Genomic DNA, 16,745 nt, shown 5'->3' with positions numbered 1-16,745 from the left:
TATCTTGGAGCACCGGGTTGAAGTCCGGTCGCCCTCTCCTTGTGGAGATATAAATAGTAGCCTCCCCTCAGGTAGGGTAGTCCCCTGTTCCCCTGCTACCCATTTCTTTTATGCCTCCCCTTTTGTTGGCAACTATATGTATGCCTGGATTTAGTCTGACCCCTGCCATTACTACCTGGACCTCACTCCAGGAATGTTTGTATACAGTAGCTTTTTCCCTAGGCCCCTTTTGCATTTTTTAAGCTTACCTCAGTGGACTCATGTTGTACTTGTCATTTTGTGCTTGTCTTACTCGCTTAAGCATAATTTCCTCCAGTTCTTCCCATGCAGTGATGTGCTTCATGTGTTCATCGCTGATTGTTAGGGATGCGCAGTACTCCATTGTATGTATGTACCACAGTTTTTCAATCCATTCGTCTGTTGATGAAAATTTGGGTTGTTTTCAACTCCTTGCAATTGTGAACCATGCCGCGATGAACCTTGGAGCACAGATGTCTGGCCGTGGTTTGTTTCTTGTCTCTTCTGGGTATATGCGAGTAGGGGGATTGCTGGGTCCTATGGTAGCTCAGTTTCCATCTGTTTTAGAAATCACCAAATCGATTTCCATAGTGGTTGTACATACCTACAGGACCACCGGCAGTGAATGAGAGTGCCTATTTCCCCACAGCCCCTCCAACACTTGTTGCTTTCTGATTTTTTTTAATTGGGTATCTTTTAGGGTGTTAGGTGGTATCTCATTGCTGTTTTAGTTTGCATGTCTCTTACGGGTAAAGATCAGGAACATTTTCTCATATGTTTATTGGCCATTCGGATTTCTGCCCTCGTAAAAATTCTGTTCAGGTCCTTTGCCCACCTCCTCAGTGGGTAATTTTTTTTTCTTTTCAAAAGCTAGTAGAGTATTGTAGAGTTTCGTAATAAGGCCATTGTCTGATATGCCATTGCTAAAGATGTTTTCCCAGTCCGTGAGCTCTCTTATTACTCTCTAGGTGAATTCTTTTGATGTACACAAGTGTTTTATCTTCCTTATATTCCATTTATCAATTTGTGACTCATCTGTATTTGTGCCCTTCCCTATATCTGATAGCCTGTGTATTCCCTGTGCCAAAGTTCTCAAGTTGGTCCCAATTCCCTCATTGATAACCCTAATAGTTTGGGGTTTCACCTTGAGTTCTGTGATCCACCTTGAGTTTCTTCTTGTGCATGGAGTGAGATAAGGGTCTTGCGTCATTTTTCTGCAGGCAGATATCCATGTTTTCCAGCACCACTTGTTGAAGAGGGCATCTGCTTCTCATTTGATATTTTTTTGGCCCTTATCAAAGATCAGTTTTCTGTATGCTGATGATCTTATTTCTGGGTTTTCAGTTCTTTTCCATTGGTCTGATTATCTGTTATATCAATACCATGCAGTTTTGACCACTGTGGCTGTATAATATGTGCTAAAGTCAGGTTAAGCAAGCCCTTCCACTGTGTCCTTCTTCTTGAGTTCTCTGTTAATTCAGGGCTTCTTCCCTCTCCATATGAAGTTGGTAATCAGTTTTTCCATTTCTTTGAAGAAAATGAGGGTAATTGTATCAGGATTGCGTTAAACTTATATAGTGTCTCTTCTAATCCATGAGCATGGGATATTCTTCCATTTGTTGAGGTCACTCTTGGTTTCTTGTAATAGTGTTCTGTAGTTTTTCTCATATAAATCTTTTATTCTTTTAGTCAGGTATGCCCCAAGATATTTCAGTTTGTGCTTGGCTATTGTAAAGGGTGCCACCTTTTTGCTCTCCTCTTCTGTGGTCTTATCCGATGTGTATAGCAGTACGATGGACTTCTGTTTGTTGATCCTATCTCCTGCCATTCTGCCAACTCCTCTATTGCTCCCAGTACTCCGCTTGTAGAACTTTTTGGATTTTCAGTATATAAAATCATATCATCTGCAAATAACGATAGTTTGACCTCATCCTTCCCAAGGCAAATACCTTTAATGTCTTTTCTTTGCCTTATGCAGTTAGCAAAAACCTCCAGTACGATATTCAATAAGAGTGGGGACAAGGGGCTTCCTTGTCTGGTCCCCTTTTTCAGTGGGATTTTGTTGTCTTTTCTCCATTGACTATTCTGGTGGTTTTTCATTTTAAGCTTATATTATCTTGAGGAATTTTCCTTCCATTCCTATCTTTTTGAGTGTCTTGAATAGGGATTGTTGTTGGATGTTGTCAAATGCTTTTTCTGCATCTATCAATATTATCATGTGTTTTTTATAGTTTTTCATGTCAATGTGGCGAATTATACTAACAGTCTTTCGTGTGTTGAACCATACTTGCATCCCTGGTATGAATCCCACTTGGTCATGGTGAATTATTTGTTTTATATACTTTTGTATTCTATTGGTCAGTATTTTGTTAAGGATTTTTCAATAATGTTCATTTAGGATATTGTTCTGTAGTTCTTGATTCTTGTGGAATCCCTGCCCAGTTTTGTTATTTGAGTTATACTAACATCATAGGAGTTTGCTGTCTTTTTCTATGTTCTAAAAGAGTTTGTGTAGGATTGGTGTCAGTTCTTCCCTAAATGCTTGGTAGACTTCTGTGAAGCCATCTGGTCCAGGGGATTTTTTTTTATTGGTAATCCCTTGATAACCCTGCCTATTTCTTCTATTTGTGTGGGTCTGTTGAGATTCTTGACATCCATCAGAGAGAAACTAGGGAGGGATTGTTTTTCTAAGAATTTGCCCATGTCTTCCAAGTTGTTGAATTCCTTGGAGGACAGTGTTTTGTAGTACTGTGTAATTACCTTTTGATTTCATTAGGGTCTGTTGTAATGTCTCCTCTTTCATCCCTCATCCGTGCTATTGAAATTTGTTGCCTCCTTTCTTTGGTTAGGTTGCCAGTGTTCTGTCGATTCTGTTTACCTTTCAAAGTACCAACTTTTAGCAGCATTAATTTTTTCCCATAGTTTTCTTATTTTCCCTCTCCTGAATCTCAGCCCTGAAATTTATTATTTCTTTTCTTTTGCTATTGGTATGATAGTCCTGGTGACTCTGCTCTAGTTGTAAATTTTGAGTCAGCATTTCAATCATGAGTCGCTCTTCCTTTTTCACGTGTGCACGTATTGCACTGAAACATCATCTAATAACTTCCTTTACTGTTTCACAGAAGTTTTGGCACATCGTGGTCTCACTCTCATTGGTTTCTAGAAATTTCCTAATTTCATCTCTGATCTGGGCCAGTATGCCCTCCTTTTGCAGTAGAGAGTTATTCATCCTCCAATTGTTTGTTCTTGTTTTCTTTGTCTTCCTTTTGTTGATTTCCAGCCTTATGGCACAGTGGTCAGAGAGAGAAGTCTGTATGATATCAATGTGCTTAAATTTATGTAGATTCGCCTTATGCCCCAGCATGCAGTCTATTTAGAATATGTGCCATGTGGGTTTGAAAAGGATGTGAATTTTATTTATTCGGATGAAAAGCTCTGTAAATATCTATCAGGTCAAATTGTCTAATTGTGGTGTTTAGATCTCTAGCCTCCACGGTGAGTTTTTTTTTCCTGTGATCTATCTTTCTCAGAGAGTGGTATATTGAAGTCACCTACTATAATTGTTGAGGCTGTGATTTCTTTTTCATCTTTTCGAGTATTTGGTTGATGTATTCAGCGGGTCTCTCGGGGAATATATGTTTGAAATGCTTAGTGTTTTTTGTCCATAGTTCCCTTGAGCATTATATAGTGTCCCTCCTTATCTCTCTTTATGGTTTGCCTTTTGCTTTGTATGTCTTTATTCAGTCCTTGATTCACAGCTTATTTTAGTCTGTAGTCTTGAGATGTGTCTCCCGTAGGCAGCAGATTTATGGATTGTGTTTTCTAAGCCAGTCTGCTAGTCTCAGTCTTTTAATGCATGAGTTCAGGCCATTGATATTCAGGGTTATTATCTTCATCTGCGACTCTGTGATGTCATCTTATACCTTTTGTGTTGGGTGTCTTCCCACCTCCCTTTTATATCAGAGTGTTGTGCGTGTGCATGTGTGTGTGTGGTTCATTCTTTAATTCTTTCTACCCTTAAGCCAATGCTATCTTGGGGGCTGTTTTATCTTTGTTGCTCTCTAGGTGAGGTTATTCTATGTGGTGGTCTCTTATTTATGCTTGGTGAGTATTGTTATTCTGCCCATACTGGGTTGGCAAGGATCTTTTGTAGGGCTGTGTTTCTTTTAATGTATTCTTTGAGTTTTTCCTTGTCTGGGAAGACTCTTACTTCTCCATCTATCTTGATCGATAATTTGGCTGGGTAAAGTATTCTTGTGTTCGCATTATTTTCCTTCAATATTTGGAAGATGTTACTCCACTCTCTCCTCTTCTTCATAGTGTCCGCTGATAGGTCTGAGCATATTCTTATTTGGGAACCTTGCTATGTGATTGCTTGTTTTCCCCTAGGTACTCATGATTTTCTTCTTTTCCTCAAAGTTGGATAGTTTAACTATTATGTGCCTTGATGCCTTCTTCTTGGCATTCATTGTAGCTTGTATTCTTTTAGCCTCCTGAATGGCTGCCTGGTTTTCATTCATTAAGCTGGGAAAGTTTTCGTCCAATAATTCTCTCACTATTTTTGCCGATGACTTCTTTGTTGTGTCTTCTTTAAGTAATCCAATTATTCTCATGTTGTTCATCTTCATAGCATCAGACATAGTTCTTTGGTTTTCTTCAGCTTCTCTGATGATCCTATTAGATTTTTGTTCTCATTTGTTAAAGTCTACTTGGCTTTCCTCTCAGTCACTTGTGCGGTTCTCTGCCTCCTCCAGTCGATTGGCGAAGTCTGTGAGTCTGCTACTGGTTTTTGTTATCTCATCCTTAAGCTCTTGTATTTTCCTTTGGTGTATGAACTTTATCTCCTCTAACATTTCATCCTTTTTCCGTATTGTTTCCCTCATATTCTGTATGATTGCATGCAGCATTCTGAAATTTTCTTTATGTGTTAGATCTAGGCCTGCTTTTTCTAGGCATGCTGTTAGGTTCAGGACATCTTCTGTCATTGCCTTTTGTTTTTGCTGTTTGTTTGTTTTTGTTGAGGTCATTGGGTCTGATGGCTGTTGTGTTGTGTTGTTTGAGAGGGCCTAGGTGCCTTTTTCCAGGCAGTTGAAGAGCACTGGCTCTCTCTGGCAAGTTGGATGGATGGTGGTTGGGTTGTTGTAGACCCACGAGGATGATGATGTACTGGGTGTGGTGTGGCCTCCAGCAGCTTAGGGTGCTGCAGAAAGCATGCAGGGATGCTCGCTGCAACTGGAATGCCACAGAAGGCTTATAGGCTGTCTGCTTTGTTGTGGAGTACCATGAATAGTGGGTGGAATTGCCCTGGTAAGGTAGATCACTGTGGAGGTTGGGCAGAGTTTTCCACAGCATCATGGAACATTGGCAAGTGTTGGCCAAGCTGCCTTATACCGTGTGAGGCACTACAGCAGGTAGGTGGAAATTCCCTCAGTCACATGGGACCACAGAGGATGGATAGGAGCTCCCCCAGTCACACAGGCAGAATTTCCCCCAAAGAATGTGGGCGAGATTTCCCCAGCCAAGTGTTAAGCACTGAAGGGGGCAGGAGGGCAGAATTTCCCCAGGAAGATATTTGGCAGGATATCCCCTGGTAGAGGGTGGGAGGTCTTTCCCCAGCCTTGGGTTATGCTGCAGGGGGCGGAGCACTCCCAGCTGAGTGGAGGACAGGTGTAAATTCCCTATGCTAAGGGGAGAGGTCTTGAAGAGAAAAGGGAAGAGTAAAAGAAAAAAAACTAATCCTGCTGAGACTGGCGGCGGGGGGGGGGGGGGGGGGGGTGGTGGTGGTGGTGTTGGGGTGGGGGCGTGGAGGGGGGATAGAAGTGAGGGGAAACAAAAGTAACAAGATCCATTACCCTGGTGCTGGAGGCATTGAATCCTTTTCTGCATACAGCGGCAAACTGGCTGTGTTGAGATAAAGGCTCTGTGCTGGCTCCAAATGATCCTGGCTCCAGCAGAGACAGTAGCATGGCTAAGGTCAAACCCTAGCTAGCCTCCACTGTGGTAAGCCAAAAGCCCCCAGCCCCTGAAAACCTAGTGGATCTGTGCTTACTTATCATCATGATGCTCCTCCTGCGACCCAACAGTGTGGAATTTCCCTCTTAGTAACTCTCCTGTGCTGATTCCTGCGGAGTCCCTCTGGTATGTGTTACTCAGTCCCTATCTTTCCAAAAGTCCTCACATTTTCTTAATGAAAACAAGTCCCCTCAATGTTCTGATGACTGTGCCTTTGGCTTACAGATAAGGTAATAGTATTTTGGAGGGGCTGGTGCAGGGCATAGGATTGACGTAGGGTCTCAAGTACTAAAAGACATTGTGTTGACAGAAAGACTCAGCTCTGGTGAGGAGATGCTCTTGGGAAGGAAATGATGTTCCTGTTAACAACTTTGAAGGTCTACATTCTGATTTTCACCCACCCTATATATACCACACACTGCCAGCCCTAACTTTGATTCATAATATTAGCCTCTTTAGTGTGAATCACTCTACTGGTTTTCTTAACATGTAACATAAATTCTCTTTAGATTCATAAACTCCTCTTGAAGCCCAGAGCTGAAAAATGCCTCTATGTGTTTATATTGGCCAAATCGTCTTTTGACTGTTGGAATGAAAATGAATATTCATACTCGGAAGTCAGCTCTTAGCGTACTTTTGCACCAAGGAGATTTCCTGAAATAGTGTGTTCTGACAGCATGTTTCCTTTTTCATTTTCAGGTGGACGCCTTCCCTCCCAATGGCTATGGCTTGTACAACATGGTGGGGAATGCATGGGAGTGGACCTTAGATTGGTGGACCACTCATCATTCTGCTGAGGAAATGCTTAACCCGGTGGGTGTCTTTCTTAGAGTTCCTCTTGGGAGAGGCAGTGCCCATTCGCTTGGGCTGGGAGTGGGGGTGGTTTATAGTCTGTTACCTCTTGGATTGCTCTATGGCATGTTCAAAGCCACATTGGAAATGACATGGGTGCAACCCTCACCTAATTAACAATGAAAAGGGTTTTAATTTAAAGAAATGTTATACTTAAGTGTGTATCTCTAAGGTTCACTTGGTTGGCAGGTAGGTCAACAGGCAAATACTAGCTCATGAGTTGAACCTTTTTCTCTGTGAATTTACTGTGATTCATGTAGCATGTAGAACTAAAAGAATTTTGTGTACTTCTGTGGGTATTTATATATTCTTGAGGTTAATCTTGGAATGGCTGCAAAGTGACATTAAGCTCCTGTCTCTTGATTCATGCTTAAAACATTGGTATAAAAGTACCTGTAAGTCAAAGCGGGTGCACTAGCAAACATGGTGAAGAAAGCTGATTGAACCCATCTATCAAGAGCTATAGCATCTAGGGTCTTAAAGACTTGAAGGTAAACAAGCGGCCATCTAGCTTGGAAGCAACAAATACCACATGGAAGAAGCACACCAACCTGTGTGATCACAAGGTGTCGCAGAGGTGAGGTATCAGGCAACAAAAAATCATAAATAATATCATTGTGAATGGGGGGGGTGCAGAGTGGGGACCCAAAGCCCATCTGTAGGCCACTGGACATCCCCTTACAGAAGTGTCTCAGGGAGGAGACAAGCCATTAAGAGTGCAGTTTAGCAACAATGAAGCATACAACTTTCCTCTAGTTCCTAAATGCTTCTTCTCCCTCCCACTATCATGATCCCAATTCTTCCTTACAAACCCGGCTAGCAGAGGATGTACACTGATACAAATAGGAACTGGAGTCACTGGGAATCCAGGATGGTGATCCCTTCAGGATAGTGGTGAGAGTGGCAATAAGAGGTACCTGGAGGCAGGGTGGGGTAGAGACGGGGAACCAATTACAAGGATCTACATATAACCTCCTCCCTGGGGGACAGACAACAGAATAGTGGGTGAAGGGAGATGTTGGACAGTGTAAGATATGACAAAATAACAATTAATAAATTATCAAGGGTTCATGAAGGAGTGGATAGCGGGGAGGGAGGGCACAAAAATGAGGAGCTAATGGCAGGGGTTTATGTGGAAAGCAAATGTTTTGAGAATGATGAGGGTAACAAATATACAAATTGCTTTATACAAGTGATGTATGTATGGATTGTGATAAGAGTTGTATGAGGCCCCAATAAAATAATTATAAATAAATAAATTAAAATTTTAAAAATACCTGCAAGTGTTTTCTGTGCTGCTGGGTGATAACTCTTTGAAGGACTCTGTTACACCTTCAGAGATTATATCCATTCATAAGTCTTATCAGTGAGGTAATGATGTTAAAATCATTAATGCTTTATTAGTAACTCTAAAATCTGTAAGACCGTCTTAACCGTGCACCTCTTTGCCTGACTTCAGATTGGTTGAAACTTCATTCAGCATCTCCATTTGGACAGGATACTCTCTGGGAGACTGGAGAGTGAGGAAATGGAGTCAGTTAATGATGATTTTCTGAGCTGCTCAGTGTGCCACACCTCTGATACCTTGGGAGTATGTTCATGTAAATCTTACCTGTTCTGAAACGGGCCCAGTGTTTGGCAAAATGTGTAAAAATGGAGACTGTGTGAAGTAACTCCTTCAAAATAACATTCAGAATATTTTTTGTTGTGTGAACAGATTGTGGGGAAAATTATCATTTGAAAATTCTATATCCAGCAAACTAGACATTCATCAGTCAGATCAGAGAAATATATACTCATATTTATACCCAAACTTGGTGGACAGGGGATGGATATACTTAATTGTAAACCTAAACCTTTTGGAAGGCACAAAGGCTAATTTTAAAATAAATTCTCTAATTTCATCTCAGTGAAGAGGTAAAGCCACTCAGTGAATTGAAGACAGCATAATTTACATGGTGCTCGCCAGGTCATATTTCAGAGTGTGAGGGGATACATGTCTGATGTGGGGCTCGTGAAGAGTCTAGAGCAGCGGTTCTCAGTCTGTGGGTCGTGACCCCTTTCGGGGCCAAATGACACGTTCACAGGGGTTACCCAATTCATAACAGTAGCAAATTTACAGTTATGAAGTAGCACCAAAATTAATACTTTTCTTTTCTTTCTTTCTTTATTAATCGTTTTATTAGGGGCTCATACAACCCTTATCACAATCTATACATACATAAATTGTGTGAAGCACATTTGTACATTCATTGCCCTCATCAATCTCAAACCATTTGCTCTCCACCTAAGCCTCTGGCATCAGCTCCTCATTTTTACCCATCCCTCACCCTTCCCTCTTCCCTCATGAACCCTTGATACCCTAGATAATTTATAAATTATTGTTATGTCATCTCTTTCACTGTCTCACATCTCCCTTCACCCACTTTTCTATTGTCCATCCCCCAGGGAGGCGGTCACATGTAGATCCTTGTAATCGGGTCCCCCATTCCAACCCACCCTCCCTCCACCTTCCCAGTATCACCACTCACACCACTGGTCCTGAAGGTATCATCCGCCCTGGATTCCCTGTGTTTCCAGTTCCTATCTGTACCAGTGTACGTCCTCTGGTCTTGCCAGATTTGTAAGGTAGAAGTGGGATCATGATAGTGGGGGGAGGAGGAAGCATTTAGGAACTAAAGGAAAGTTGTATGTGTCATAGTTGCTACATCACACCATGACTGGCTCGTCTCCTCCCCAAGATCCTTCTGTAAGGGGATGTCCAGTGGCCTACAAATGGGCTTTGGGTCTCCACTCTGCACTACCCCCTAATTCACTGTGATAAGATTTTTTTTCCGATGATGCCTGATACTTGATCTCTTTAACCTCTCATGATCACACAGACTGGTGTGCTTCTTCCATGTTGGCATTGTTGCTTCTGAGCTATGGCTGCTTGTTTACCTTCAAACCTTTAGGACCCCAGACGTTATATCTTTTGATAGCTGGGCACCATCAGTTTTCTTCACCACATTTGCTATGCACCCATTTACCTTCAGCAATCATATCATGGAGGTGTGCACCCAATGATACTATTTTTTTGTTCTGTGATGCCTGATAACTGATCCCTTTGACACCTCGTGATTACCCAGGCTGGTGGGCTTCTTCCATGTAGGCTTTGTTGCTTCTGAGCTAGATGGCCGCTTGTTTACCTTCAAGCTTTTAAGACCCCAGACGCTATATTTTTTTATAGCCAGGCATCATCAGCTTTCTTCACCACATTTGTTTGTTCACCTGCTTTGTCTTCAGCGGTTGTTTCAGGAAGGTGAGCATCATAGAATGCCAATTTAATAGTAGAAAGTATTCTTGCATTGAGGGATTACTTGAGTGGAGTCCCAATATCCTTCTGCTACCTTAGTACTAAACCTATATATATCTGCACATAGATCTATTTCCCCATCCTCATATAGAAATATATTTACATATGTACATGCCTGTATTTAGACCTCTATAAATGCCCTTTGCCTCCCAGCTCTTTCCTCTATTTCCTTTTACTTTCCTCTTGTCCCACTATCATGCTGAGTGTTCATTTGGGTTTCAGTAATTCCTCTTGATTACATTACCCTTGATCATGCTCTACCAGGCCTCCTACACTCTTCTCACCACTGATTTGGATCACTTGTTGTTCCCTTTTCCCTAGGTTTGTTAACACCACTACCTTTCCCCCCCACATCCCCCTCTCCCATGTCCTCCCCAGGACTCTCAGTCCTGTTGTTTTCTCCTCCAGATTGTTCATCCAGCCTATCTTATTTAGACAGAGATAATAACATGCACAAAAACAAGACAGAGCAAAACCAAGCAACAATATACAACAAAACAATGACAAAAAAAACACAAAACACAGCAAGAAAGAAAAGCTTGTAGTTAGTTCAAGGACTGTTTGTTGGCCTTTAGGAGTGTTTTCTAGTCCAGTCTGTTGGGACACCATACTCTGGCCCCAAAGTCTACCTTCAGCATTCCTCGGGGACCTCTCTGTTCTGTTCCCTTTCTGTTCTGTTGCACCCCCTTAGTGTTTTGCCTTGGTGTGGCAGGTTCAGATCCGGTGCAATTCCCATACTGTGTCTCCGGTGTTGTCCCTGTAAGGTTATGGGTCAGTGAGGGACATTATGTCTCATGGTGGGGCCGGCCGTGTGGTCCTCTCTGTAGACTTGCTGCTCTAATAAGGAGCATCGTCCTCAAGGCCTGGTGGGCCAGGATGTGCTCCACTCTCTCCTCCTCCCCCTTCACCTACTCCCGTGTGCCCCGATCAGATATGTCTCTCTCCCAGAGCTGCAGATTCGATGCCGTCCTTTGAAATAAGCTCTTTTAGGGGGAGGGGCAGGTGTCCACGTAGTAGTTGGGATTGGGGCCAGCTCCTCAGACCTCTCCACTGGTTCCCTATACCACACTGGCTAACAACAAAAATCATTTTATGGTTGGGGGCACCACAACATGAAGAACTCTATTACAGTGTCGAGGCATTAGGAAGGTTGATAAACACTGGTCTAGAGGCTAGATCTACCTTCTTGGGTGCAGATACATCTGATCTCTGCAGAACTGCCATTCGAGTTCACTTTCCTTATGCTTTCTGGCAGGGATAGTGGAAGCAGTGGCACATCGAGAGTCGCCCTGTTAAATGTGGTGGGTTTGTGGTCAGGAGACACTATTATTTTTTTATTATTATTTTATCGGGGCTCATACAACTCTTATCACAATCCATACATACATCCATTTTGTCAAGCACATTTGTACATTTGTTGCCATCTTCTTTCTTAAAACATTTGCTTTCTCTTTGAGCCCTTGGTATCAGCTCCTCTTTTTTTCTCCTCCCTCCCCACTACCCCTCCTTCACGAACCCTTGAAAATTTATAAATTATTGTTATTTTGTTATATCTTACACTGTCTGACATCTCCCTTCACCCACTTTTCTGTTGTCTGTCCCCCCAGGGAGGAGGTTATATGTAGGTCCTTGTAATCTGTTCCCCCTCTCCACCCTACTTCCCTCCACCCTCCCAGCATCGCCACCCTCACTACTGCTCCTGATGGGATCATCCACCCTGGATTTCCTTTGTTTCCAGTTCCTATATCTATTAGTGTACATCCCCTGGTCTAGCCAGATTTGTAAGGTGGAATTGGGATCTTGATCTTGGGTGGGGAGGAAGCTTTTAGGAACTAGAGGAAAGTCATATGTTTCATTGTTGCAACAGTGCACCCTGGACTTGCTCTTCTCCTCTCTGCGACTTATCCGTAAGAGGATGTCCAATTGTCTACAGATGGGCTTTTGGTCTCCACTCTGCACTCCCCCTCATTCACAATGATATGATTTTTTATTCTGATGATGCCTGATAACTGATCCCTTCAGCATCTCATGATCCCACAGACTGGTGTGCTTCTTCCATGTTGACTTTGTTGCTTCTGAGCTAGATGGCTGCTTGTTTACCTTCAAGCCTTTAAGACCCCAGACGCTATACCTTTTGATAGCCGGGCACCATCAGCCTTATTCGCCACAATTGCTTTTGCACCCATTTGTCCTCTGTGATCGTATCATGGAGGTGTGCACCCAATGATATGATTTTTTGTTCTTTGATGCCTGAAAGCTGATCCCTTCGGCACCTCGTGGTCACAGAGGCTGGTGTGTTCTTCCATGTGGGCGTTGTTGCTTCTGAGCTTGATGGTCGCATATTTATCTTCAAGCCTTTAATACCCCAGACAATATATCTTGATAGCCGGGTGCCATCAGCTTTCTTCACCACATTTGCTTATGCACCCGCTGTGTCTTCAGAGATTGGGGAGACACTATTTTTAATTTGCAAGATGCAGCTTTTGTATTTGTGGTTAGATCAGGAGTAGAATATTTTCCCTCCTCCCCAGTGGAAGCCTGAATGTTTGGAATGGGGTGCACAGGCTTCAGGATTCTGGCATGTTGTGAGCATATCCCTGTGGCCATCTCGTGTGGCCTGTTTATGGCTTATCAGCTTCCACTTTCCCTATTACTGCTGCTGCTGCTTCCGAGGATTATTAGAAAAATGCAAAATTATCTGGTTTTCACTGTTTCCAGGCCCTGCCCTTGAGTTTGCCCTCACTCCGATGAAGTTATCATTTTATATCTCTGTCATGGGTGCCTCATTTGCTTTATGATTTGAATGGGAGAAATTTCAACTGCTTTGGTTATCAACTGAGTTAACCCACAAGGTCAGTGGTTTTAATCCACCAGTTACCTGCTCCTCAGGAGAAAGATGAGCCTGTCTGCCTCTGTATATAACGATACAACGTCTTGGAAACCCAGAGGGGGACAGTTCTGCTGTGTCTTACTGGGTTGATATAAGTTAGAATAGACTCGGTTACAGTGTGTCCAGTTTAGCACGAGTGTAATTCTTCCAGCTGTCAATGCAAAGAGAGTTCTGAACTGCAATCTTTGCTTCTTCACGCAAGAGTCCATCGAACGTTCTGTTCAGATTCTCAGCTCTGATACCTGTTGCCATTTGGATCGACACCCTTTGGTTCTGAGGGCAAAGCAGGCTCACCTCTCTGGATTTCTTCCTCTTTCAGACTTTAGTTCTGCCATTCCTCACAGGTGTGGTATGACTAATTCGCTTTTGTTAATACTTATTTCTCTTTGACCTCTTAATTTATGTGCCTTAATTTTCTAATAGAGCAGGGGTCCTCAAGCTTTTTAAACAGGGGGCCAGTTCACTGTCCCTCAGACCATTGGAGGGCCAGACTAGTTTTAAAAAAAACTATGAACAAAGTCCTATGCACACTGCACACATCTTATTTTGAAGTAAAAAAACAAACGGTGCAAAAACACCAGTCGGGTCGGATAAATGTCCTCAGCGGCCCACATGTGGCCCGCGGGCCGTAGTTTGAGGACGCCCGTAATATAGGATCTAGTACAGAATCTGGTGCCTAATAGCTGCTCCTGACATAAACAGTTCCCAACAGTTAGAATTGATGCCCATATCCTGAGTATTTCAGAAGCAAAGGCTAGTTAGCAGCAGACATTTTTAGGGAAAACATTGAACCAAAATATTCATGTAATTAGTAGGCCACCTAAGTGCTGAAATTGACCTCCTTTGTGTTATGTATTTATAGTAACTCAAAGACTAACTCATTATGACAAATTAAAAAAAGTCATTTTATTGGGGGCTCGTACAACTTTTATCACAATCCATTTTGTCAAGCACATTAGTACATTTGTTGCCACCATCATTCTCAAAACATTTTCTTTCTGGTTTCAGTTCCTGGGCCCCTGGTTGCAGCTCCTCATTCCCTCCACCCCCACCCCTTTAGTCTCCTTCCCTCATGAGCCCTTGATAATTTATAAATTACTATTTTTTCATGTCTTAACCCTGATCATTGTCTCTCTTTACCCACTTTTCTGTTGTCCCTCCACATTATGGCAAGTTTTAAAAGTTGCTTTGGAGAGCTTGTGTGCAGAGGCCAAACAGTGGAGGAAACATCTTTTTATTATTCATGACTTCCAGAAAGTGAAGGTTAATGATTCTCTTTGACTTGATTGGTCAGTCATTTGGGACAAGAACAGGTTGTGGATAACCTTGTGAGCTTGGTTCAGAGCCCTCAGAGAGGTGGAGGCATTGGGCCATATGAAATGATATCTGCATGGTCTTAGTGTATCGGAACTTTTGGTGACTTTGTAGATGTTTGACCTTTGGAGGTGTCATTAAAATGGCATCGTCCCCTTCCACACAGACAATCCACAGCATGGCCATTGCTGCTATATACATAATCAAAAACTAATACTTTCCTCCCCTCAATTAACTCTGAAACGCATATTAGCCTGTGGCAGTATGTAATGTTTGTATGACAATATGTGGAAACTTTATATAACATCGTGATATTCCCACACCAACAATGCTGATTTGCTTAGTCAAGGATATGGCAGGAAGGAGCGGCATATAGTACCTTTCCATCGAAAAGGAACAAGGACATAATTTAGCAGCTTTTTTCCCCTAATGGAAAGAACCCCTGGCTCAGAATGAATTGAAGTAAGGTAGATTATGGTTCTCCCACTTAATGTGAAAGGAATGGCGTCTCTAATCTTAGACTATAATGGAAGTTTTCTTATCCACAAGTTGAGAATCATTCTGCCTACCTGATGAAATTGTTAAGAAATTGAAACTCTTTGGGAGAATTCTTTTTATTTCTATCTCTCAAAAGTTCAAGTTTGGTTTTACTGTTTTTGTTTTAAATGGATTATGTTTCAGCTATCATGTTGGATTTTTGTGCTGTCATCAAGAAGAGCGGATGGGGAACATTGGCTTTGGGAGCAGAGGGAAGGAAGATGTCATATCTGAATAATGGCCGTTTGCTGTTCTTTCTGTCCTTGCCTTCTGCTGGCTTGTCCCATGCTCATCTTCACAGTGAAAGACTGGCTCAGGAAAGTCCCAAGGGGCTGGACTTTTCCAAAATAAGTTTTCCTCTGAAGGAATCCCTGTGGCTTGCCAAATTTTATTAGCTGGAGATGATTGGCATTTTTGTCAACATGAAATTTTAAAAATAATTTGTATTTTGAAGTACACATAACAAAAATCTATCATGTCATCCATTTTTTAAAATAATTTATTGAGTTGTCAGCATAGCTTTAGGTGCCTATTCAACAATTTATACTCAACATTTTCTTCTTTTTTTTCCAATCATTTTATTAGGTGCTCATAGAACACTTATCACAATCCATACATGCATTAATTATGTAAAACTCATATGTACATTCATTGCCCTCATCATTCTCAAAACATTTGCTCTCCACTTAAGCCCCTGGCATCAGCTCCTAATTTTCCCCCTCCCTCCCCGCTCTCCCTTCCTCATGAACCCTAGATCATTTATAAAGTATTATTTTGTCATATCTCCCTTCACCCACTTTTCTGTTGTCTGTCCCCAAGGGAGGAGGTTATATGTAGATCCTTGTAATCAGTTCACCCTTTCTACCCTACCCTCCCTCCACCCTCCTGGTATCACCACTCTCACCACTGTTCCTGAAGGGATCATCTTCTATGAATTCCCTGTGTTTCCAGTTCCTATCTGTACCAGAATGCATCCTCTGGTGTAGCCAGATTTGTAAGGTAGAATTGGGCTCATGATAGTGGGTGTGGGGTGGTGGTGGGGAGGAAGAATTAAAGAACTAGAGGAAAGTTGTATGTTTCATCGTTGCTACACTGCTCCCTGACTGGCTTGTCTCCTCCCCGTGACTCTTCTGTAAAGAGATATCCAGTTGCCTACAGATGGGCTTTGGGTCCCCAGTCCGCACTCCCCCTCATTCACAATGATGAGATTTTTTGTTCTGATGATGTCTTACTTGATCGCTTCGATAACTCATGATTGCACAGGATGGTGCGCTTCTTCCATGTGGGCTTTGTTGCTTCTGAGCTAGATGGCTGCTTCAAACTTTTAAGACCCCAGACGCTGTATCTTTTGATAACCAGGCACCATCAGCTTTCTTCAACACATTTGCTTATGCATCCACTTTGTCTTCAGCGATTGTGTCGGAAAGTGAGCATCATGGAATGCCAGTTTAATAGAACAAAGTATTTTTGCATTTAGAGAGTACTTGTGTAGAGACCCAATGTCCATCTGCTACCTTAATACTAAATCTATACATATATGCACATAGATCTACTTCCACATCCTCATATGTAAATATATTTGCATATATACATGCCTCTATTTAGACTTCTATAAATGACCTTTGCCTTCTAGCTCTTTCCTCTATTTCCTTTGACTTTCCTCTTGTTCCACTATCATTAGAGTTGCCTTCATTAGGGTTTCAGTAATTCCTCTCAATTATATTACCCTTGGTCACACTCTGCCAGGCCTCCTACACCCTCCTAACC

At 42.2% G+C, this 16,745-nt stretch overlaps 1 protein-coding gene across 1 annotated transcript in view; it reads left to right on the top strand.

Moving 5' to 3' along the window:
• The window catches only part of SUMF1 (sulfatase modifying factor 1), a 113,779-nt gene that overhangs the window by 51,577 nt on the left and 45,457 nt on the right, over window positions 1-16,745 (top strand). The window contains exon 7 of the mRNA XM_075552322.1: window positions 6,730-6,843. Coding sequence (XP_075408437.1) covers window positions 6,730-6,843 — 114 coding nt within the window. The remainder of the gene's footprint in view (window positions 1-6,729; window positions 6,844-16,745) is intronic.

Source organism: Tenrec ecaudatus, chromosome 6 (genome assembly GCF_050624435.1).
Source record: "Tenrec ecaudatus isolate mTenEca1 chromosome 6, mTenEca1.hap1, whole genome shotgun sequence".
NCBI classification, from domain to species: Eukaryota; Metazoa; Chordata; class Mammalia; order Afrosoricida; family Tenrecidae; genus Tenrec; species Tenrec ecaudatus.
This window is presented reverse-complemented; position numbering and strand designations above follow the sequence as displayed.